The sequence below is a fragment of the Hemicordylus capensis genome, chromosome 2, assembly GCF_027244095.1.
Source record: "Hemicordylus capensis ecotype Gifberg chromosome 2, rHemCap1.1.pri, whole genome shotgun sequence".
Classification (NCBI taxonomy): domain Eukaryota; kingdom Metazoa; phylum Chordata; class Lepidosauria; order Squamata; family Cordylidae; genus Hemicordylus; species Hemicordylus capensis.
The window spans coordinates 229,643,392-229,668,767 of NC_069658.1; the positions used below are offsets into that span (position 1 = coordinate 229,643,392).

At 46.1% G+C, this 25,376-nt stretch overlaps 1 protein-coding gene and 1 pseudogene across 4 annotated transcripts in view; both read right to left on the reverse strand.

Annotated features, from left to right (window-relative positions):
- Positions 1-7,611, reverse strand: part of LOC128341669 (zinc finger protein 493-like) — an 89,226-nt pseudogene extending 81,615 nt beyond the window's left edge.
- A 4,966-nt stretch (positions 7,612-12,577) lies between these two features.
- LOC128341628 (zinc finger protein 420-like) overlaps positions 12,578-25,376 on the reverse strand; it is a 28,524-nt gene continuing 15,725 nt past the window's right edge. For 2 of the 4 annotated variants that reach the window (XM_053287991.1, XM_053287988.1), the window contains 2 exons: positions 24,702-24,828; positions 16,547-18,507 (listed from right to left, as the gene is read on the reverse strand). In XM_053287991.1, the coding sequence (XP_053143966.1) occupies positions 16,892-18,507; positions 24,702-24,828 (1,743 nt within the window). In that variant the 3' untranslated portion in view covers positions 16,547-16,891. Of the gene's footprint in view, positions 14,603-16,546; positions 18,508-24,701; positions 24,829-25,376 lie in introns of those variants that run through there. The other 2 variants (XM_053287989.1, XM_053287990.1) reach the window with 2 other exon arrangements.

A 25,376-nucleotide genomic window follows, 5' to 3' on the forward strand; every position in this document is an offset into this window, starting at 1 on the left:
GTCCTGTGGCAGAGAGTTCCACAAGTGGATCACAGGTTGTGTGAAAAAGTACTTCCGTTTGTTGGTCCTAGACCTCCTGGCAATCAATTTCATGGAGTGACCCCTGGTTCTAGTGTTCTCTGAGAGGGAAAAGAATTTCTCTCTCTCCACTTTCTCCAAACCGTGCATGATTTTATAGACCTCTATCATGTCTCCCCGCAGTCGTCTTTTTTTATAAACTAAAAAGCCCCAGGTGTTGTATCCTAGCCTCATAAGAAAGGTGCTCTAGGCCGCTGATCATCTTGGTTGCCCTCTTCTGCACCTTTTCCAGTTCTACAATGTCCTTTTTAAGATGTAGTGTCCAGAATTGTACGCAGTACTCCAAGTGTGGTCACACCATAGTTTTGAATAAGGGCATTATAATATTAGCCGTTTTATTTTCAATCCCCTTCCTAATGATCCCTAGCATTAAATTTGCCTTTTTCACAGCTGCCGCACATTGAGTCGACACTTTCAACGAGCTGTCCACCACGACCCCAAGATCCCTCTCCTGGACAGTCACCGACAGCTCGGATCCCATCAGCATATACTTGAAGTTGGGGTTTTTCGTCCCACTTAACACTTGTTAACATTGAACTGCATTTGCCATTTTGTCGCCCACTCCCCCAGTTTGGAGAGATCCTTTTGGAGCTGCTCACCATCCGTTTTGGATTTCACTACCCAGAAGAGTTTGGTATCATCTGCAAATCTGGCCACCTTGATACTTACCCCTGCTTCTAGATCATTTATGAATAGATTAAAAAGCACTGGTCCCAGTACAGATCCCTGGGGGACCCCACTTCTGACTTCCCTCCATTGTGAAAACTCTCCATTTATACCTACCCTCTGTTTCCTGTCTTTCAACCAGTTAGCTATACACACATGTACTTGTCCCCTTATCCCATGACTGCTAAGTTTCCTCAGGAGTCTTTGATGAGGAACTTTGTCAAAAGCTTTTTGGAAGTCCAGGTAAACTATGTCAACTGGATCACCTTGATCAACACACTTGTTGACACTCTCAAAGAAGTCCAAAAGGTTGGTGAGGCAAGATTTACATTTGCGGAAGCCATGCTGGCTCACGCCCAGCAGGGCCTGTTCTTCTATGTGCTTTACAATTTTATCCTTGAGGATGCTTTCCATCAATTTGCCTGGAACGGATGTTAGGCTAACTGGCCTGTAATTTCCCCGATCGCCCCTGGCTCCCTTTTAGAAAATCGGTGTTACATTTGCTACTCTCCAGTCCTCTGCTACAGAGCCCGACTTCAGGGATAAGTTGGAAATTTTAGCAAGGAGGCCGGCAATTTGACATTTGAGTTATTTGAGGACTCTTGGATGGATGCCATCTGGTCCTGGTGATTTGTTAGCTTTCAGTTTTTCCAGACAGTTTAGTACATCATCTCTTGTTACATCATCAGCTATCTTTTCACCATATGCCTCATTTTGAGAAGTTTCCTCTTCTGAAATTCAGGTGATTCTCTCCCCGCATGTATGCTGAATTTGATGGCACTGTGGTCACTGTTCCCTAAAGGGCCGATGACACTGACATCACGCACCAGGTCCTGGGTGTTACTCAGAATTAGGTTCAAGGTCGCCTTCTCTCTGGTCAGTTCCATGACCAACTGTTCTAGGGCACAGTCATTTAGTGTATCTAGAAATTTGACCTCTTTGTCCTGACCTGACTGTGAATTTACTCAGTCTATGTGTGGGTAATTGAAGTCACCCATAATTACAGCCCTGCCTCTCCTTGACGCCTCCCTGATTTCCTCCTGCAACTCCCTTCTTTAACATACAGTGCTACTCCACCTCCAAGGCGCCCATCCCTCTCCTTTCTGTAGAGTTTATACCTAGGAATAACTGTGTCCCACTGGTTCTCACTGTTCCACCATGTTTCTGTTGTGCCCACTATATCTATTTCTGCGTTAGCAACCAAGCACTCCAGCTCACCCATCTTGGCTCGGAGGCTTCTGGCATTGGCATATACGCACCTATACACTGAAACTCTCCCCTGAAGTATGGTATTCTTATGACTCTTTGACCTGCTGGCACAGGCTCCCGTCTGCTCTTTATGTGGTTCTGCCCTGTCCCCTTCTGTTTTATCTGAATTCTCTGCACGTGCGCACTTTAAAGGATGGCTTTTGCCAAACGGGATACTGCCCAGCTCCCATCGGCTGTTCCCTAGGTGTCACTTTAAAAGCTGCTCTGCAACCTTTTTGATTTTAAGCGTCAGCAGTCTGCTCCCATCTTGGTTCAAGTGCAGCCCGTCCCTTTTGTTCAGGCCTTGCTTGCCCCAAGATGTGTCCCAGTGCCTAACTAATCTAAACCCCTCCTCCCGGCACCAACGTCTCATCCACGCATTGAAACCCCTCAGCTCTGCCTGTCTCACTGTACCTGCGCGTGGAACAGGTAGCATTTCTGAGAATGCTACCTTGGGGGTCCTGGACTTCAAAACACTACCTATCAGCCTAAATTTGGCTTCCAGGACCTCCGTACTGCATTTCCCCACATCGTTGGTGCCAACATGCACCACGACAGCTGTCTCCTCCCCAGCACTGCCTAAGAGCCTATCTAGACGTTGCATGATGTCCGCAACCTTCGCACCAGGCAGGCAAGTCACCTTGCAGTCAACACATGGGTCACAAACCCATCTCTCTGTACCTCTAATGATCAAATCACCCCCTACAAAGAGGCCCCCAACCCCAGAGGAGTATCCCCTGTGCGAGAGGATATGGACTCATCATCCACGGAAGGGGTCCCTTCTAAAGGAGCATTTCCCTCCTCCTTGGACCGATGTCCTCCTTGCCCAAGACCTTCATTCTTCCTGACAGCAGAGGAGCTACCAGCCCTGGAGTGGGATGCCTCTATCACATCCCTGAAGTTTCCTTCCTTGAAGCAGAATCCACAAGAGTCGTTTGGGAAAGGTGCTGTGAGAAGGCCAGGGAATGTTCCCTGCAGGGTCATCTATTATTTTTATAGAACCACTTTTTAACAAAAATAGCTATTGTTATTGTTTTAATAGAAAAATAAGGCGGGGGGAATGGTGTCCTGTCACAAAGGGGGTGCAACTAAAACCACACAGTGGAGATACCAGCAACCATCCCCGGAAAAGACGCTCTCATGAGATGGAAGACACACACTTACTTCCCTGCCTGCTCCATACTTGGAAGGCAACCGTTTCAAAGGCGCCTCCCTGTCTGGTTCGTCAGATTCCAACCTTCACAAGATTCAAGGCTTTCTAGTCAGCAGCTTGGACAGAAGCCAAAGGAAAGAGGGCCACTTGCAGCCCCAGAGGGGTGTAGATCCCTTACCTTCTTCGGTGGGCTTGAAGCATCTTCCATCCCACCAGGCAGAAGGGAGGGCTGAGAATGCATTGGCAGCATCATTCCAGCACCTGCCAACGACACAAAAGTGACGGGAGGATGTATGAGAATAAAAGAGGGAGAGGCAATCAAGCCTAGAGTTAAAAAATTCTCATGTTGGCTTTATTCAAAATGCAGTTTGGGACACATCAGGTAGATGACTGTCATAACACAATATATTGGCTGTTTAAACTGTGGAAGAGGCTGGACAAAAGTGTCTGAATTCACCCCCACCCCCCAAAGACTCAGGTGAACATAAAAGCAAGGCAAGGATTTCAGGTGCTCTTCTTCTGTCAAATCTATCAGACAGGATAATGGGCCAGGTATATTAAAAGGAATGGGGGAAGTGTTGGGAAAATGCCCTCTCGGGATGATTTTTCCAAGAAAAAATAAATTGGGATGGAGAGCTAGTCTTGCATTAATAAGCATGAATTGTCCTCTTCGCTAAGCAGAGTTCATTTTTATTTCAATTTGGATGGGTGAAGACATGGGAGCCCTCTCTGCCGTAAGAGATTCCTCTTAGGAGATGGGGTCATGGCTCAGTGGGGCACTGAGTGCTTTCATGCAAAAGGTGCCAGGTTCAATCCCAGGCAAAAGGTAAGGCTAGGATAAACTCCTGCCTTTAAAAGTTTCCTCGGGCTTTAACTTACTTTCTGCTGCAAGCAAGCCTCCTTTTATTCTCTTTCCCCCCTCCAACCTTGCTAAACAAAGCAACCTAAATCAACTCAAGTTCCCTCCAGTTTTTAAATTATAGCCAAACCAATCAAACCCTCTCTTCCCTCCAAAATTTAAACATCCTTTTCAGACCAAAGGGTAGAACAGCGACTGTGAACTTTTGACCCCTGCACAGCCTCTTAATACAGAACAGAAGGAGGAAGCAATCACATGTATAATACAAACATTAGGAAAGCACAAAGGGGAGGTAAAGGCCTCACTCCTTCACAGGGGTATCTGAGAGAGAGGGGGAATAAGGCGGCACCCGCCCCATATCTCCTTACCCAGCAAAGTGGCCCCACTGCTGCCCTCCTGCCTGGGGATCTCCTTGGACAGAGGCCTCGGCCTGGTGCCTGATGGAGCCTTCTCGTCCTCAGGGAAGACAGGGGCCGCTTCCGACAACAGTCCTTGCACCTGAGACAGACGGAATGAGAGTTTCCCAAAAGGGAGCAGGAAGGAAAGCATTAGAAAGGGAAATCGGCAAGAATGTCCCAGAGGAAACTGCCTCATATCGAGCCAGATCCTTGGTCCAGCACGTACGTATGTCCATTGATACACTGCCTTTGTTAAATCTAGCTCAGTCTTAGCTACACTGACTGGCAGCGACTTCTTTGACACTTTTTAGGAAAAAAGTAAATATGTGACTCTTTACCCAGGCTTCTGAATGAAAGTATTGCTTTTGCTGCTACTTTGTGTTTTATGGATTTTTAAATTTGGATTTTTAAATAGAGATTTTATTTTTATATTATCTATACTTTAGTATTTTATGTATTTTTAAAATTATATTGTAAACCACTTTGAGATTATTTTAAGGAAAGGCGGTATATAAATCCAACAAACAAGCAATACATTTATAGACCGCCTTTCCTAAATCTAGCTCAGTTTTGTCTACACTGACTGGCAGCGACTTCTTCTCCAAGGTGTCAGGCAGGAGATGCCAGGGATTCAACCGGGGGCATCCTGCATGCAATCAGATGCTCTGCCACGTGCCCAAGATAGAAGGGCCCTAACCCAAGAAGGGGTTGAAGTGGGTGGATCATCTCCATAAGTGATTCCCAAGTTGCTTTTTGATGCCACATCTGGCTTCTTTGAGGACCTCCTGGCTCACATTCTGAGGCCTTTGCAGCTCCCAAGATAAACTGCTCTCTCACCTGCTGTTCTTCCTGCCTCTTGTCCTCTGCCTGGCTCAGGAGAAAACCTTCTGCCAGGGCCACTGCCTGGGAACTGGTCTCTGCTCCACACTCTCTGATCCAGCTCTCCAGCTCTGGGGGCAGGATGCTCAAGAACTGCTCCAGGACCACCAGGTCCACAATCTGAGCTTTTGTGAGTCTCCCTGGCTTCAGCCACTGATGGCAAAGGCTGTGGAGTTGGCTGCAAACCTCTCGCGGCCCCTCGGCCTGCTGGTAGCAGAACTGCCTGAAGCGCAGGTGCTGGGCCTCTGAGCTCCTGATGTCCTCAACCAGCATCTTCTGCTTGGCCCTTTCCCAGAATTCCCCAGTGCTCCTCACTTGTCTGGCCTCAAGGCCTTCTCCTGCTTCGCAGCTAGCTTGGTCTTCCTTCCCCATCTTTCATTCATGCTCCAAGGCATCCTCCAACAATATTAAAAATCAAAGGATTTCCTTGTTGAGGGATGAAAATGTTTTGACTCCCAGATTCCATCTCATGGATCTTCTCCCTGTATGAGAAGGAGACAAATGCTGAGAGTCCAAGAGAGCCTTCAAAGGCAGAGTGGGAGAGGCAGGTGGTCTCCCCATCAGGGCCACGGAACAAAGCCTTCAATGCAGGATCCTCCCCTTTGGTCTGTTCCTGATAACTCCCCACCCCACTTCCTCCTCCTCCTCCTCCTCCTCCCAACACAGTGGAGCCTCCTGGGGAGCAGAGTGAAAACCTCAGCTCCTTAAAGCCACCCCCTCCTGTCCCATTTCCAGCCATCACATCCTCGAAGCTCTCCCCTTTCCAGGACACAAGGAGGGCGACTTGGATCAGCCCTTGGGAATCCGCCTCCTCCAGTCTCCCCCCCCTTGGCTGCCCAGAGAAGAACATGCAGATGGCAGGCCTGGGGGGAAGAAATCGCTCCTCAGAGCACTTAAGCACCCACATTTGGAATGACTTGATTGACAAATAGCCAGAACTGGGGTTTAAGTGTTGAGAGGGAAAGGACAGACAGGAAAAACCAAACAAAAATGTTACAGCTAACTCCTAGTTCTGTGAACTGAAAAAAATGAGAGAGAACACTGTTCCTGGCACCCACAGAGCCCTGTGCTTTCCTTTGGTAGTATACAGGAGGGGCTTACCATTGCCTCCTCCCGCACAGTCTGAGATGATGCCTTTCAGCATCTTCCTATATCGCTTCTGCACGATATAGTACAGGTTGAGTATCCCTCATCTGGACATGAGAAATCCGTAATGCTCCAGAATCAGGACACCATGCCGTAACAAGAACAAAAAAACCCCAAAACGCCTCAGCTCACTTGCTCGCAGATTCCCAGTTTTGCTGCTTTTAAACATGCAGTCAGAACTACTTATTTCAGAAGGCTGCACACATCTCATCCCCCTCATTGCCCACACAGGACATTTCTCCCCTGGTTCCATCCTCCCAAGCCCACTGCCTGCTTTCCTCCCTTCCATCGCCTCCTGCCGTGTCTCTGGGATCCCCATGCACCCCACCTGCATTGGCAACCATCCAGTTCTCTTCTTCAAGGGGGACTGAAGCTCCCGCAGGAAGGAAAAGACACAAAGGCTCCTTTCTCAGGGGAGGGGCCGGAAGGGAAGGCACAGAGAATGTTTCTTCCCAGTCGCCTCTCTAGGAACCTGGACTCCCTCAGGTTAACCCTTAAACTGGCCTTCTCCTTGCAGGGGGCAGCAAAGGAGGCTGCTCCATCCCTGCCTTGCAAGAGAGAGCAAAGAACACTTGCTCAGTTTGGCAACTGCTCTATTGGCGTCCGTTTTGGCGATCTGTTGGTGCCTGCACTGTTTTGTAAAGGTACAGTACAGGGTAATGTCGAAAATGTCCAAAAGGCTTGCTGATACCCCTATGGATAACAGTGATAATAAAAAGAGGAAGCGTTTATGTTTATCTAAATACTTTAAATAAAATCTTTTTTACACACACACACACACACACACACACACAGAGTAGCCTTTTGTGTTTAGACTTGGATGCTATGCCCAAGATATCTCATTATGCAAATATTCCAATATCTGGAAAAATCCAAAATACAGAACACTTCTGGTTCTGGTTCCAAGCAGTCCGTATAGGAATACTCAACTGTAACAGCGGGGATTCAAACTGGCAACCTTCTGCATGTTAGTCAAGCATTTCCCCGCTGGCCTTCCCTACGTTCAAAACGGCTCTTTTCCCAATCTCAGCCTGGACACCCACCAAAAGGCGAGTGCTGGTCATAACAGTTCACCCCAATTATAGCAGAGCAAATGTGTGTGAGAAGAGCAAGCCCAGTAAAGAGCATCTTCAAAAGCAAGTCAGGTTTCTTGGGGAAATCACATACCTTGGTAGGAAAGCCGGTTTCCTTGAGCTTTCTGTCCTCATAGTTCAGAGGAGAGAGGGAGTGAGAGAAGCGACATGTCTCATGGAGAATGCAGCGGAGCAAGGAGCAGGAGGAAGCGAGAGACCCTCATCACCAGCAATCAGAGGTGGCCAGAGCAGAGGGAGAGGCAAGGAGAGGGGGGATAGAGAGGAAGACCCTTCCTCACTCTCTCGACTCCTCATACCCCTAGTGGTCCGTAGTAGGGCAGAAGGTGCAGAGAGACAAGGCAACTGGAGCTGTTTCTCCAACCTTGATTAGAAGGGCCTCCTCCAAATTACTACACCCTCGCGGACACATCTTGTAAGAAAGTTTCTTAAAGAAACACCACCTCGCCACACGAGAAGAAGCCTCCTCCCACTCAAAAGAGGCTGTCTTCCAACAATGCTCCACCCCTTCTGGAAACTGGGACCAGAACCAGTTACAAGTGTTTTAGTAGTCCAGGGGTGGTCTTCACCAGACCATAAGCTGTTCTGACAGCACTTTTTCGGCTACCTATAGCAGTCATTGAAGGTAAGAAGAAGCTGTTCAAGGTTCTTGCTGCTCCCTTCAATATCTTTGTTGTTTCTTTGACCCAGGGGGATATGAGGCAGCTGGGCTGGTTGGTCCTGTCTGGGGGCACAAATGCTCCATGTGATTTCGGATAAGGGCTACACTCCTAGAGATGGAAGACAGTTGATGGGCATTGCAATACTCTCAGCTTTCAGGGGGTTGTTGTGCTTTTATATTCCTGACCATCAAGCCTGCTGCAGCCATATTTGCAATAGTGTTTTAGGGCTTTAAAAATTTTTAAAAACACAAACAAGAGTATAAAATTTTATATATGTTGTCAGAGGAATGGAAATAAAAAATGGGCAAGAATGTCCTCCCAAAGATTAATCAACTGAACCAGGACAGCATCTTATTGTTACCCTAACCCTTTGCTCTGTGCAAGGTAAAGGTAAAGTGTGCCGTCAAGTTGATTTCAACTCCTTTGGCGACCACAGAGCCATTTGGTTTTCTTTGGTAGAATGCAGGAGGGATTTGCCACTGCTGCCTCCTCCTCCTGTGCAGTCTGAGATGATGATTTCAGTCTCTAGATGCTGAAAGGCATCCCCCTTGCAGGCTTGCGGGTGTCCACTGGGCTGGGCAACACTAGCCCCCTGCTGCCTTCCCACCAGCCCCACTCCCCCCATCAAGCACGCTGGGGAGCCCCCCACAGACCCATCTCTCTCCATGTTGAGTGTCTTCCAGCCACCACCACCCCGCAAGCTCCCTCCCATCTCCTGGCCCAACGTTCTCCTCTCACAAGCGGCCTCCAGGGTCTCTGCCCCACTCGTCTCCAAAGCACCGCCTTGCTGCCTCTTCCCCCTGCTGCCCCGCCCGCTTTCCTCTGAGCCCCCCCCCCAGCGGGGGGGGACACCAGCTCTCCTTTCCTGCCTCCTCCATCTCCCCCCCCCGCCGTAGCAGCGCCTCACCTTGGAGTCTCAGCACCGAGTCGTAGTAGACCTTGCACCGGATCTGGCTGGTGCTCTGCCAAACGCAGGACGTCCAGAGGCCCAGGTAGACAGTACTACAAGCCCCAGATCTCCCTGTTTTCGGGAAAGTGGCGCGCGCAGCAGGATACCTCCGCCCGCTCAAGCATGCACGGACGTGCGACTCCAACCATGTGTCCACCCGCCAGCCACTGAGAGCCGGGCAGGAGCCAAGCGGAGAAGAACAAAAATAAAAGGCTGGAGATGGGGAAAGGGGAGAGAGAAGGAATACAGCGAGGAAGCGGGGGGGGGGGAGGGTGTCATCTCACGTGGCCTGCCCCTGGGAGGGCCCCTCGCGGCAAAGCATGCAAATCAGGGAAGAGGGCCCAGTTGCAAGGGGTTCTAGTCGCTCAGGATGGGAAACCCTATAGCCGGCTCCCTCCTTTTGACAGGCCAGAAGCAAGCCTGCCTCGCATACTAGAGACACCCGCCTCGGGCTTTTGGCTGAATGCAGCACACACACTGCCCTCCTTCCCCAGCCAGCAGCAGAGCCAGCCGTGGCCCTCTATCTTCCCTCGAGCAAAGCAGTTTTAGTGCCAGAGCACCCCCTGCTGGCCACCAACCAGCCATTCCCTATCATTTGAGCAGAGGCAGGCAAGCTAGGAACATTGAAAGCACTGCACTGCCAAGAACTTTTCTTTCCCTAGGTTGCTCTTGCCAGCCCCATTATTATTACTGCTGCTGCCGCCGCCCCCTCCTCCTCCTCCTGGGAAAGGGTGAGCGAGATGACAGGAGCCCCTCCTCCTTCCGGCAAGCTCTCACTTTCCAAGCAAGAGTGAAAAAGATGCCTGGGACGGAGCAGCCAGCCAGGGGTCTCTAGCTGATACCAGCATGTACTTAACGCGGATATGCTGCAGCCACGTTAGTGTTTAAAAGGGAGAGCCACAAAGGGCGAGGCGTCCACTGTGGAGGGAAGTTTTGTAGTAGCAAGCCTGAATGGACCCCTTTGCTAAGCAGGGTCTGCCCTGGTCTGCAGTTGAATGGGAGACTACATATATGAGCACTGTCAGATATTCCCCTCAGGGGATGGGGACATTCTGGAAAGAGCATCTTCATGCTTGCATGCAGAAGGTTCCACGTTCCCTCCTTGGCCTCTCCAAGAGAGTGCTGAGAGAGACTCTTGCCTTCAACTTTGGAGAAGCTGCTGCCAGTCAGTGTAGACAGTACTGAGCTAGATGGAAAATAGTCTGACACAGTATAAGGCAGTTTCTTATAATCCAGGTTCACTTTTAAAAGTAACACATATACAGTCATTCATACAAAAGCATACATAGACACATACAACCATCCATGAATAGGGCATAACTTGAGGATGGTTCACATCTACCATCACACCTGCCATATTCACATTATGCTCCACACGTGTACGGTCTGTGTACAGTGTATGCATGCACAGATATTCAAACATGTTAAACACACACAGATGGAAAGTATACTGTTGTATCGACATCTGAGGGGGCCCGCAGCAGTCACTCACAGAAAAACACATACTTTTGTACAGACACTTGAATGCATGTACAACTTCATTATTATTATTATTTTATTATTATTTATTACATTGATAAATCGCCCCATCCAGATGCTCTGGGCAGTGTACAATAATTTTTTTTAAAGACATAAAGCCCACAATTCAAACACAATTCTAAAAACAATATAAAAACAATTTGAAAATGATTAAAACTATTTAAAAACAATTAAAATACTTTTTAAAACAACAACACTTTACAAGCCTTGGAAAGCCAGGCCAAACAAATAGACTTTTAGGGCTCTCTTAAAGGCCGACAGCCAGCCTAAACTGTGGATATCTGCCAGGAGTGCATTCCATAGGCCAGGAGCAGCTACAGAAAAGGCCCAGTACTGAGTTGCCACCAGACGTACAGGTGGCAACTAGAGACGGATCTCTCCAGATGACCTCAACGAGGGATGGGGATCATACCAAAGAACGTGCTCTCTAAGGTAGCCCGGACCCCAGCCGTTCAGAGCTTTAAAGGTAATAACCAGCACTTTATATTTCACCCGGAAACATATCGGCAGCCAGTGCAGCTGTTTTAAGACAGGCATAATATGGTCCCTCCGGGTTACCCCAGAGACTAATCTGGCTGCCAGATGTCTGTACTGGACAATGATCTGATCAAGTTTATTGTGTGTCACTTAAAAATACAAATGAATCACAGGACAACAGACAAAGTATTTTTCCTTAAACTGTATATACATTAAGAAAGTAGAAACACAGGCACTGAATTAAAGCAGAAGGAAAACAGAACCGAGTTTATGCAAGCTGGTTGATTGGTAATCAACCAGCGGAGGCTTTTCGTGCAGCAAAGTGATTGCTTCACACATCCCCCCGTGTAATGGGGAAGAACTATCTAGAGCCTGCTGTGATCAGTTTGCATGAACATATGAACAGCCCTGCTGGATCAGGCCCCAGACCTATCAGGTCCAGCATCCTGTTTCACACAGCGGCCCATCAGACGCCTCTCTCTTGCTGTCACTCCCCTGCAACTGGTATTGAGAGGCATTGTGCCTCTACAGCTGGAGGTGACCTATAGCCACTAGACTAGTAGCCACTGTCCCTCCATGATTTTGTCTAAGCCCCTTTTAGAGCCATCCAAGCTAGTGGCCATCACCACATCCCACGGCCGAGATCTGCATGCCACTTTATCTATCTATCTATCTGTCTATCTATCATTTATCACTACTTTGCAGATAAAGTCACTCGCATCTGTGCCAATTTGAATTCCAGGATTTTGGCAGTTCCGGTAGACGTGCCTTGGGTACCATCTGGCTCTATCGTGTTGGATTCTTTTCAGTCGGTGCAGCCTGAGGGTGTGGACAAGATCATGGGCAGTGTGCGGGCAACCCAGGCTTTGTTATAAGAGTACAATTATTTGAAGTTTTAAAACTTTCAAATAGAGATATATTATTTTTATAATTAATATTTAGTTAATTACATTTTTATACCAACTGATTAAAAATGATCTCTAAGCGGGGTAAAGAGTTTAAAACAGTAAAAGCAGTTACAAATTTTCAAAATACAATAAAAACAGTGGGATAAAAACAAATTAAAGAGTTTAAAATCAATTTGTACTTTTGTATATTTGTATAACATAGAAAATAATTGTACATTTAACTTGTATTCTAATGGTACATTGTTTTAATTATATTGCAGACCATGTTGGGATTATTTAATGAAAAGGGATAAAGAAATAGAACAATGAATAAATAAAATAATCTTGGACCAGTAATTACAGAACTTTTGGTGCATAAATCTCTCCTAACACATAGTAAGGCACACAGGATGACATCCTGATGAAGCACCTGCAGAGGGATGTTCCATAAGCACAAAGATGCTACACGAACAAGCTGTCCAAAGCAGTGTTCCCTCGAAGAGGGATTCCCAGACGTTGTTGACTACAACTCCCATAATCCCCAAGCAAAAGCCACTTCAGCTGGGGATTCTGGGAGCTGTAGTCAACAACATCTGGGAATCCCTCTTAGAAGGAACAGTGGTCCAAAGTTTAGAGCAGGGATTCTCCACCTGTGGTCCTCCAGCTCCTGCTAAACTACAACTCCCAGATTCCCCAGCCTCAATTTATTGTGACTAGGAACAATGGGAGTTGTAGTTCAGCAACATCTAGAGGACACATCTCTGGAACACGAGGACCTGCTAGAGAACACAAGGCCATGCCTTCTGGATCAATTCGAAGGCCGATCTACTCTCACTAAAAAGAGGCAGTATTCCAGCTATACTCCACCCTTTCTGGAAGCCTGGACCAGAACCACTGACAAGTGCTTTGTGGTCCAGGGGCCGGGTTCATAGGAACATAGGAAGCTGCCATATACTGAGTCAGACCATTAGTCCATCTAGCTTAGTATTGTCTTCACAGACTGGCAGCGGCTTCTCCAAGGTTGCAGGCAGGAGTCTCTCCCAGCTCTGTCTTGGAGGTGCCAGGGAGGGAACTTCGAACCTAGATGCTCTTCCCAGAGCGGCTCCATCCCCTAAGGAGATTGCCAAGGATGAATCTCTATCTGGTGAAGACTGGATTGAGGGTGGACCCAGCACTCCCCTGCAAAGGTGGGGGACCAGTTACGTCAGCACACCCAAGGCTTATGGATTCCTCTGGAGGATTTTCCGTCCAGGAGAGAGCAGATTACCCTATCAACACCCTGGTCTCTCTGGCAGGAGGCGGTAGGCTGGGTGAGTAACATGATTGTGCCTAAGAGTCCTCTCCTGACCTGCTAAGCCCAGCAGCCTTCTGGTATGCGGGAGAGTTGCAGTACATGGCTTTGCATAAGTGGCAGAAAACTCTGGAGGGCATGTGACCAAACACAGGCATGTAACCAAACATTGGCCAGCCAAGGTTGCCCACCCATCCTTTGGGGTATACAGCAGAATGCTGTGGCTTATCTTGTTATTGTTGGCATTGCTTGCTGATATGACAGCCAGCCCTGTGGCAGGTTAGGGACCCTGCTGGGGCTGCAGCACCTCTTGATAGGCAGCCCTGGCAGCATAGCACTGATGGGGAGACAGCTCCAGCTGCATTCTCTGTCTGCACCTTCTGTCCTCATGACCTTGGGGGATGAGGAATCCAAGGAGGAGAGCTGGTCTTGTGGTAGCAAGCATGACTTGTCCCCTTCGCTAAGCAGGGTCCACCCTGGTTGCAGATGAATGGGAGATTTGATGTGTGATCTCTGTAAGATATTCCCCTCAGGGGATGGAGCCACTCTGGGAAGAGCATCTAGGTTCCAAGTTCCCTCCCTCCCTGGCATCTCCAAGATAGGACAAGATTTTTTATTTTTTTTATAGGACAAGATTTTTTTTTTTAATTGAACCAAGATACTAGGGCTGAGAAAGATTCTTGTCTGCAATCTTGCAGAAGCAGAATAGCATTTTTGGACACCTACAGCGGTATAGGACATGACAGGTCCATTTCCCCCCAACTTTTTCGTAAACCAACAGATAAGAACATGTTGCTCCACTCCACCACTCTTGGCACCCTGACCATTTGCGCAAAGGACTTCTGTATGGTCAATTCTTACGTTTAAGGAGAAATGCCACTTATGGCTCTGATCTTGAAAAAGAGGCAGAAATACTTATGGAACATCTATTAGACAGAGGCTATCCGAGACAAGTGGTTGCGGCAACCAAAAAGAAAGGGCGCAGAAAAAGGAGGAGACAGCTGTTGGAAGAGAGACCTCATAATAATAAAAAACCAAACCGCCTTATATGGTCCTCAGACTTTACACCTCTGAGTTTCAAGAGAAAAAAATATTATTCGCCAGGAATGGTGTATTGTTAAAGATATTCTGGGGTGTTCGTTACCACCAATTTTTGCTTTTAGGAGAACAAAAAACATCAGAGACCATCTTGTTAAAGCAGATATATGTGTTTCCCCATCGTTGCCTGTGACTCCAACAGGGTTTTCTCTCTGTGGCCACTGTGCCGCCTGTTCTTTGGCTGTGGAAATCAATGAAGTATACATTTCCAGGGAGAAACGAATGTCCAAGCTATTATTCTTTGCCAATTGTAGCAGTCAAAACATCATTTACATGATCACGTGTCCCTGTGGTTTAAAATATGTGGGCAAAAGTAATCGGGCAGTTAGGACTAGAATCCTTGAACATCGCTCTAGAATTGAAGACATGGTTTTGGAAGCACCTCTTACTGAACATTTCAGGAGTTTCCAACATTCCCCCGAAGATATCAGGTTCAGCGTAATTTATAAATACCAACCAAAGAAATTGGGGCATGAGAATGTTGAACAATTACTGTTAAGAATGGAATCCACTTTTAGATACAGATTGGATACAATTATCCCGTTTGGGCTTAATTTGGCATGTGACATGTCAGTGTTTTTGTCATTCTTTCATTTTGTTATATTATTGATTTAACTAACTGTTGAAGGTCGGATGTACACATCAGCTTTATTGATAGGAATTTGGTTGAGATTTACCATCTGTATATAGAAGGTTTTGGATTTATAATTAGGAAAAAAGTGTTTACATTAAATGTGCCGATGTATTTGACAGTATTTGAAGGAATTTACTTCAGACTTGCTATTGTGATAGTGGTTTCCATATCTTATATGGTAAACTGTTTATGCAGCTTTAGCAGCATGACATGTCAACAATTTGAAAAGCAAAAAACCTGAATTTTTTATGAATAGACTGCTTAAGCAGCCTTAGCAGCATGACATGTCAACAATTCTAAAAGCAAGATAAAGCTGCATTCCTTATGAATGTGGTGATATTGTACAGCTGGTGCTTAAATGCTCACACTCATTTTCTTGTAGATCTAATTGGAGGTGGCCTCACCTGGTATGAAGCATCTATATTGGTGCTGTGCTATATATCTTCAAGCCCTTGGGGTTTGATAGTTAGTAAGCTTTTTCCCCCTCAACAAGGTATAGGAGGAAAGGCTGTCTCCATAAAGATTTGGTTGCTGAGTTATTGCTGTTTGAACTCAGGGAGGAGGAAAAGTGGTATGTATTGGTTTGTGCATAAGGGGGAACATGTTATTCATATTATTATGGTTATCTATGTAAGTTGTCAGTCAGGGGATTTGTTAGCACTTGTTTTATTTTGACAGAATATTTCAGTTCTCTGAGGAAGGACTATCCGAAATGGGCTCAAGAATCCTGGGCTAGCCTATAAGGACTCTTCTCATCTTGGCCAGACTTTACTCCTATACACAGAAGAGGTTTCTGTCCAATTCACTGAGATGCTATATTCTGTACATATGCATGTGCAGATACTACCTGCAAGATCATTGTCATTGTTACTCATTTAAGGATTTTCTACCATTGCAAGACTTTTATTCATTAATTTTTGATATAGACTCATTCTCAATATGGATAAGAACAACATTTTTTCATATATCCATGTTGTTTTTTCTAATACATATGTTTGGGTTTGAATTGGTATTTACCTTTAACAATGACTTTTGTCCAATTTATTGAGATAATATCTTTGTCACATGTATGTGCAGATACTATCTGCAAGATTATTGTTATTATCTACTCATTCTAAACTATTAATATAGCATCTTCAGTTATAGACAAAAGAGATATATGTGCTTTATCTCCTCCATATAGATCCTTAGCTCTTTAGATGTAGCACAATTTGTGTTTTTGCAAGTACTGGCAACTTTTTAATGGCCCCTCTTTCTCTACATTTTGCACGGTTCCTTTTTTGTTTTTCCTGTTGTGTGTAAATTTTCGTTGCCCACCGGGGCGTAGCTATAATTGGGCAAACGGGGTCAAAGAACCCAAGCCGTGCCCAATCAGGAGCCGCCTGACGTCAGACGAGAGGGGCGTGTCAGGGCCGTGAATGGCGGCTCCTGATTGGGCACGGCTTGGGTTCTTTGAACCCTTTCGCCCAATTATAGCTACGCCCCTGTGGGCAAAGAAAATTTACACACTGCGCAGGTACCACATTTAAAATGGCCCTTGACATAGCGGACTTATCCTGTGGCATATCAGAGTGAATCAAATAATTAAAGAGACTTTTTCTAAAGCCAATCAACGGTGGTTCCTCACAACCTGGAATAATGTTAACCAATGGCCAATATTTGAGAACCACTATTTAAATATTAATAATTAATGAAGAATAATTCGGTCCCCATGTGATCCTGCATTGTGTAGACTTTTCTTTAATCTGAAATAAATGTCTTCTCTGGATACTGTCTGCACGTTGTCGCGCTCTCTTAATAATATGCCAAGGATAATCCCTATTCAACAGTTATACCTCAAGCATCCTGATGGTTAATAAGTATTCCGCTCTGACTTAAGCTCTTTCCACACTCCAAGCATTGATATGGTTTCTCTCCAGTATGGGTTCTTTGATGCCTAGTAAGATGTCCGCTCCGACTGAAGCTCTTTCCACACTCCAAGCATTTATACGGCTTCTGTCCAGTATGGGTTCTTTGATGGCTAGTAAGGTTTCCACTAGTACTGAAGCTCTTTCCACAGTCCAAGCATTTATATGGTTTCTCTCCAGTATGGGTTCTTTGATGGATAGTAAGACTTCCGCTACGACTGAAGCTCTTTCCACACATAAAGCATTTATATGGATTCTCTCCAGTATGGGTTCTTTGATGATTATTAAGATGTCCAATCTGACTGAAGCTTTTTCCACACTCCAAGCATTTATATGGTTTCTCTCCAGTATGGTTTCTTTGATGGCTAGTAAGATTTTCGATGTCACTAAAGCTCTTTCCACACTTAAAGCATTTATATGGTTTCTCTCCTGTATGGGATCTTTGATGCCTAGTAAGTTGTCCGATCCGACTGAAGCTCTTTCCACACTCCAAGCATTTATACGGCTTCTCTCCAGTATGGGTTCTATGATGGTTAGTAAGGTTTCCACTAGTACTGAAGCTCTTTCCACAGTCCAAGCATGTATATGGTTTCTCTCCAGTATGGGTTCTTTGATGGATAGTAAGACTTCCGCTACGACTGAAGCTCTTTCCACAGTCCAAGCATTTATATGGATTCTCTCCAGTATGGGTTCTTTGATGACTATTAAGATGTCCAATCTGACTGAAGCTCTTTCCACACTCCAAGCATTTATATGGTTTCTCTCCAATATAGTTTCTTTGATGGCTAGTAAGATTTCCAATGTCGCTAAAGTTCTTTCCACACTTAAAGCATTTAGATGGTTTCTCTCCAGTATGGGTTCTTTGATGGCTAGTAAGATCGTCATTCCTTCTGAAGCTCTTTCCACACTCCAAGCATTTATATGGCTTCTCTCCAGTATGGGTTCTTTTATGCCTAGTAAGATTTCCACTGTCACTGAAGCTCTTTCCACACTCCAAGCATTTATATGGCTTCTCTCCAGTATGGGTTCTTTGATGCCTAGTAAGATGTCTGCTCTCATAGAAGCTCTTTCCACACTCCAAGCATTTATAGGTTTTCTCCCTTGTATGGGTTCTCTGATGGGAAATGAGGTTTCCACTTTGGCTGAAACTCTTTCGACACTCTAAACAGGTATATGGTTTCTCTCCAGTATGGGTCCTTTGATGGCTAGTATGGTTTTTGCTCCAAATGAAGCTCTTCCAATACTCCAAGCATTTATACTGTTTCTTTCTAGTATGAGTTCTTTGATGTACAGTAAGTGTTCTGCTCTCAATGAAGCTCTTTCTACACTTCAAGCATTTATATGGTTTCTCTCCTTTGTGCATTTCCCACCAAAGTTGAACATTTGTGTCATGAATTTTTCCATGATGAGAAACAGAAGATCCATTCCTGTTCTTCTCTTTTGCTTCAGTGTTCATTCTCTGTTTCCCTCTATTTTTACTGCTGACATCATCCAACAATCCTCCATTGTAAATTCTCTCCGTATTCCTCTCCCCACTGTCATCTGCTGGAATAAAGAGAGAGATTGGTCCGAGCCTAGTATGGAAATCGAGCCTCCAATCACTTATCAATCCCCACTTAATGTGTCCTTTTGAGGCAAAAAGAAGAAAGCCAGACTGTTCTGCGTTACCAAGACATGGGTGGATGTGGCAGGCAGAGGCCTAGCTGTTATCCTCCAGAGTCTCAAGCAGCCGCAACACAGGATCAATGGGTGAATGGGAGGGTGGGGGTCACAATCAGGTTTTCACCTTGTTCACTGGGTAACCCGCTGGGAAATCTCTGTTTGCCATGTCTGTACTTCATAATTGCATACCTTGCACACCTGGTGACTTACTGCCTCCCTCCCTCCCTGGGCTGAGGTAGCCAAAGGGCAGTATTGAAGTTCCCCAGGCTAGTTATCTTGGGGTATTTCAACAGTGGTTCTGAAGCCACCTTGTTTGGTGTGACTCTGGTTTTTATCAGGTGAACCCCAGCAAATATAATCAAACAGACCATTAAAAAACCTTCATTATTTTTGTATATATGAAACATTGCCAAATCAGCAGAGCCCAGCTTTCTTCTTGTTTACTTATTTGTTACAATTAATAAAATAATAATAATAAATCAGGTACACTGCAGCAATAATATACTGGACCCAGGCAGAGCTAGAGACGCTAGATTGTAAGACCAGGAAAATATTGACCATCAATCATGCTCTCCACCCCCGCAGCAATGTAGATAGGCTATACCTCCCTTGCAGCTCAGGTGGAAGAGGAATGCTGCAAATCCATCAAACAGTAGAGGAGGAGAAAAGAGGCCTTGAAGAATATCTAAAGGACAGTGAAGAAGATGCACTTCAAATGGTCAATAACGCGAAACTATTAAACACCAATGAAACAATGCAGCCATCCCAGGTCCTTGGGAAGGACTCGATGTATGGATAAAACAAACCAGTCAATAACACCTGTCTGACTGTGTAAATAAATAATAATAATATAAATAAACAGAGAAGATCTTGATTTGTTAGCTCCCCCATAACAAATTGTTCTTTTGGTGGTTGACAGAATAGGATTAAAACATACAATAAAAAACAAATTAAATCATAACAGACAAAAAAAGAAGGAAGAAAATACAAAATACAATACAAAGCAGTTAAGAACCTCATTTTAAAATGAGTTACAAATAAAATGAAATCTCATCTGAAAACAAGAATTTGAAATGCCTGGGTGAACAAAAGGGTCCTTACTTGGTGTCTAAAAGAACAAAGTGATGAACCCAGGCGAACCTCACTGGGGAGGCTATCCTACCCAAGCCCAGCACAGCATCCCTCCAGTGGCTGTTGCTGGTATCTGCCTTATATTTCCTTTAGATTGTGAGCACTTTGGGGACAGCGGACCAGCTTTTCTACGTAATTTCTATTTTTCTGTGTAAACCGCTTTGAGAACTTTGGTTTGGAGAGCGTAAATATTCGTAGTAGTAGCAATAGCATTCCATAAATGGGGTGCAACCACCAAAAAGGCCCTCCCCCTTATGAGTCATGCCCCTCACCGCCTTTGGCAGTGGCACCTGGAGCAGGGCCTTAGAAGAAGATCTTATGGCTCAGGTGGGGACATAAGGGGCAAGGTGCTCCCTCAGGTAACCCAGCCCCAAGCCATTTAGGGCTTGACAGGTTTGAATTTGGCCCAGCAGTGGACTGGGTGCCAATGCAACTCACGAGGCACTGGCATCATGTGCTCAAAACATCCAGTCCCTTTTAATAATCTTGCAGCCTCATTTTGTACCAGCTGCAGTTTCTGGGCTGTTTGCAAAGGCAGCCAGATGTACAATGCATTGCAGTAATTCAAGCGAGAGGTTTTACCAGAGCATGAGTAACTGTGGCCAAGCTATCTCTATCCAGGCAGGATGGCAGTTCGCATATCAGCCGAAGCTGATAAAAGGTGCTCCAAGCCACGGAGGCCACTTGAGTCTTTAGTGACAAAGCTGGATCGGTGAGCACCCCCAAGCTGCAAACCTGGTCCTGCAGGGGGAGTGCAACCCCACCTAGAACAGGCTGAACATCATTCACTGGGGCAGAGGAACCACCAACCTACTGTACTTCTGCCTTGTCTGGATTGAGTTTCGGCCAGACTTTCCAAAACGATGCCAGCTACTGGGAGATCCTAAAGAATTAATAGTGTTGCATGGCGCAGCAGGGAAATGACTTGACTAGCAAGCCAGAGGTTGCTGATTTGAATCCCTGCTGGTGAAACACCGATATCAGGCAGCAGTGCAATAGGAAGATGCTGAAAGGCATCATCTCATACTGCATGGGAGATGGCAATGGTAAACTCCTCCTGTATTTTACCAAAGAAAAACCACAGGGCTCTGTGGGTGGCAGAAGTCGACACTGACTCGACAGCACACTTTACCTTTACTCCTCCCCGAGCACAGGGTAGCCAAAGCCTCTTCTGTTCCAAAGCCGGGCCTGAGTTTCTGGAGCTGGTCAGCTACTATGTGCTCAAGCACCTTGTCCAGGAAGGGAATATTGGCCACAGGCCTATAGTTGTTTACATCCTCTGGGTCCAGACTGGGTTTCTTAGGAGTGGTTGAATAATAGCTTCCTTCAATGGAGCCGAGACACCTCTCCTTCTCTCAATGAGACAATTAGACCTGCTGGACCCAGCTAAAAATTTCCTCCCTACTAGAGTTAATAAGCCATGAAGGACAAGGGTCAAGCATGCACCTGGTTGGCCGAACTTGACTAAACACCTTGTCCATATTCTCGTGGACCAATCATTGGGGACTTGTATTCCACACTTCATCCGTACAGCCCAGAGTGATGTACATGGCTATACAACACCTGTGAGATCAATTAGGCTGAGATAGAAGTGATCGGCCCAGAGTGGCCTAGGGAGTTTTGTGGTTGAACAGGGATTTCAACTCAGGCCTCTTCAGCTCAGCTCAGCATTTTAACCACTACACCATAATGGCTTTGTGATACCTTTGCTGAAATGTGTATTTCATCATCCTGATTGCAATTGATGATTTTATAGCCAGACAGATCTAAAATACATTAACATTTTAAAGAACAAAGGGAAAGTGTTTCTCCTAGTAGACAAAGTTAAGTCCATATCATCTGTGTACAATTTTATACCTGATTTCCTAATTTTACTCCTAAAATCATCTCATCTATGATAGATTTAGCAAGAAGTTCCATCACTAATGCAAACAACAACAGAGAATGGGTGTTGTGGAAAAAATGACTCCATATTGGTTTCTGGGGGGGATGCTGCACTTACCGATGGTACACAATGGCCTTATTGTGCTGCAGGGCGGGTCATGTGCAGAAGGGGAAAAGAATGTATCTTTTTGTCGGTCCGTGATTGATTGCTGGAGGTGTGTGGAACCATTGGGATTAGTGCATCTTTTATTTTATTTATTTATTATTTATTTGTTCGATTTCTAGACCGCCCTTACAGAATAGCTCTGGGTGGATAGCTATTAGGTTCACAAATATCATAAAACAGTCACACTCCCTCTGTCGAATCCCCGGTATAGGTCATACTTCAGGCCAACCAAGGCTGACTCAACCCCATAGCCCGCTCTAAAGCCAGTTTGAAATCAGTATCCACCAAAACCGCCTAAGCTGGTCAGCCACCACCCTCTCGATCACCTTGCCCAACCAAGGGAGATTAGAGATTGGCCTATAACTATCCATCGCCGAGGGATCAAGGGAAGGCTTCTTAAAAATACGTCTAATTATTGCCTCCTTCAAGCATGGAGGCGCCTTACCCTCCCTCAGCGATGCATTTATGATATTCACCAGGCCTCCTCGAATAATCTCCCTGCTAGATGGAAACAGCCAAGTTGGGCAAGGGTACAGAGAACAAGTGGTGGAATGCACCGCTCCAAGCAGCTTGTCCACTTCCTCAGGAATCACAGATTGAAATTGATCCAACCTAACACTGCAAGAAGGATTGCTGGACACTTCCTCCATAGACCCTGCAGAAAATGTGGAATCCAAGTCAGCCCGAATACAGGAGATTTTATTCACAAAGAACCCACTGAGGGCATCACAGCAGAGCACATCCGGGAGCTGATTAGAAACGGAAGGCATAGAAATTAGACTCCTCATTCCTCCACACCAGACAAGCCAGCCCCAAAGTGGATATTGAAGTCCCCCAGGACCAAAAGCCTGGGATGCTCCAACACCAACTCCGTGACCAGCTCGGACAGCTCAGTTAGGGAGTCAGTTGAGCAGCGGGGTGATCAGTACACCAACAGAATCCCCAATCTGTGTTCAACACACCATGTGAATGACTTTGTGGGAATGGAGATCTAGTGAGAGAGAGATCGAGCTGGATTGCTTACTTGGTAAGAGCACAGTACGTATATTCCCTCGCCCTTGTTACTCCCCCAAAGTGGCTCCCCCAAAGAGGCTACCACCTTTGGTGTCTCCCCTTCGGTGGTGGCCCCACCACCACTGGCAGCTTCCTTCTTTATAAGTCCTGGGCCAAAGGCCCAGCTGGTGGAACCAGGGTGGAAAACTGACAAGTCACCTTGGGCTTGGCCTCGGTCCTGCAAGGCACCACAACATCTCCACCAGTCCAGGGGTGAGGGAGGCAGATGGAATCGTGGGAGGGTGGGGTGGCAAAAGGAGAAGGGGGCAGTCAGGCAAGAACCCCGGACTCTCACCCTGAGGGGTGCCCAGCAAGATGGTAGTCTTGCTACCATCCTATTATTTGGATCCTATTATTTGCATAATAAATAAGACTTCTGCTTATATATTTGGTATCCGCACATAATTGGGACTATCTCACTTCATGACTGATAGGCCGGCATGTCGTGATCAATAAAGCTTTGACAAGATGGTGTGGCCCCTGCTTACTAAAGAACCTCTAGGGGTAAATTTTCTCCAACATGAGCAACCTTGACTTATTCCTCTTTCCAAATGAAATTCATTTGACAGTATACCATTGCCAGGATCCAACTAAATGTTTTTTCATAAATAAGCTTCATCAAATTAGTGAAATTCCCTGCAAGTCCAAATGCTTATAATGTCTGAAACAAGTGTAGTGGATCAACTTGATCAAATGCTTTCCCAGAATCTAGGAACACAGAAGCTCCCTCTTGATTATTTTGTCTGAAAGATGAGATTCTTTCAAGAAAGGGTGGCAAAGCTGCTGGGAACTTGTTTGATCTCAATTACAGCCTGTTTTCTTGAAACAAACACCCCGTCAGAACCAGAAGAGTATCCGTGTCTAGTCTGGACTATAGGTGAGGTTTGGTAGCATTACATAGGGTCTTCATAGAAGAGAAAAACAACTGTATATTGAAAAATAATTGCATAAAAACTTGCCTTTACAAAAAAGGTGGAGGGGGGATGGGATGGGTTGCAGGAAACTCACAGGGCTTAGCTGGCAATCTCCTGTCCTGGCGAGAGTCCCATTACGTAGCTGAGAGGAGGAACCTTCTGCAGGACCAGTCTTTGCACAGATGCTGGATCTCCCTCTCCCAAGATGCTCTGGAAGGCTGAAATCTCTCTCCCTCCAGATTGCCAGTCTCCTGAGCTCAGTGGCCGAGCATCTGCTTCAAATGCACAAGGCCCCATTTGAGTCTCTGGCAGCATCTCCAGGTAGGACTGGGAAAACCCTCTTCCAAACTCTGAAGAGCTGCTGCCAGTCAGTGCAGAGCCTACTGATTGAGATGGATGAAGGGTCTAACTCCACATAAGGCAGTGCCATATCTTCGGGGTTGTCCGACAGAGCATCCTTAGGGTTGAGTTTTATTTATTGCATTATATTCCACCCTTTCTACCCTCACAACAACCCTATGAGGTAGGTGAGGCTGAGAGATCACTGGTTGAGAGTCACCCAAGGAGCTTCATTGCTGAGGGGCATTTGAGAGCGAATCTTCCAGCTCCTAGTTCGACACAAACAAGGATACCACTAACCCAATGCCTTGGCAATATCTGTACCGCACCCTTACCAACTAAGCAGACCAGCTCGATCTCTCTCTCGCTAAATCTCCATTCACACAAAGTCATTCACATGGTGTGTTCAACACAGGTACATCAGTACCCTTCCTATCTATACTATGCAATTGAGGGGCCCATAAAAAGGTTCACTTTTAACATGAATGCAGGTCCAGTCATTCACACAAACACATGTATGAGTGTACAGACCGCTGTACAACATCATGTCTGAACCAGGCTTTTTACTCTTCCCTTTCAAGGAGTCTTACCCAGAGAGGCCACATTCCTCCTATTCTCCTCCATGACTTCCCTGTACAGGGTTCTCTGGTCCAGATCCAGCAGAGCCCACTCCTCTTCCGTGAAAAGCACAGCCACCTCCTCAAAGCTCACCTGGCCCTGGAAGAGAGGAAGGAAACATGTTCACCCTCGCAGAAGGCATAAGAACATAAGAACAGCCCTGCTGGATCAGGCCCAAGGCCCATCTAGTCCAGCATCCTGTTTCGCACAGTGGCCCACCAGATGCTGCTGGAAGCCACAGGCAGGAGCAGAGGGCATGCCTTCTCTCCTGCCATAACTCCCCTGCAACTGGTTCTCAGAGCCATCCTGCCTTTGAGACCGGAGGTGGCCCACAGCCCTCTGACTAGTAGCCATTGATGGACCTCTCCTCCATGAAGTTATCCAAACCCCTCTTAAAGCCATCCAGGTTGTTGGCTGTCACCACGTCCTGTGGCAGAGAGTTCCACAAGTGGATCACGCGTTGTGTGAAAAAGTACTTCCATTTGTTGGTCCCAGACCTCCTGGCAATCAATTTCATGGAGTGACCCCTGGTTCTAGTGTTCTCTGAGAGGGAAAAGAATTTCTCTCTCTCCACTTTCTCCACACCATGCATGATTTTATAGACCTCTATCATGTCTCCCCGCAGTCGTCTTTTTTTCTAAACTAAA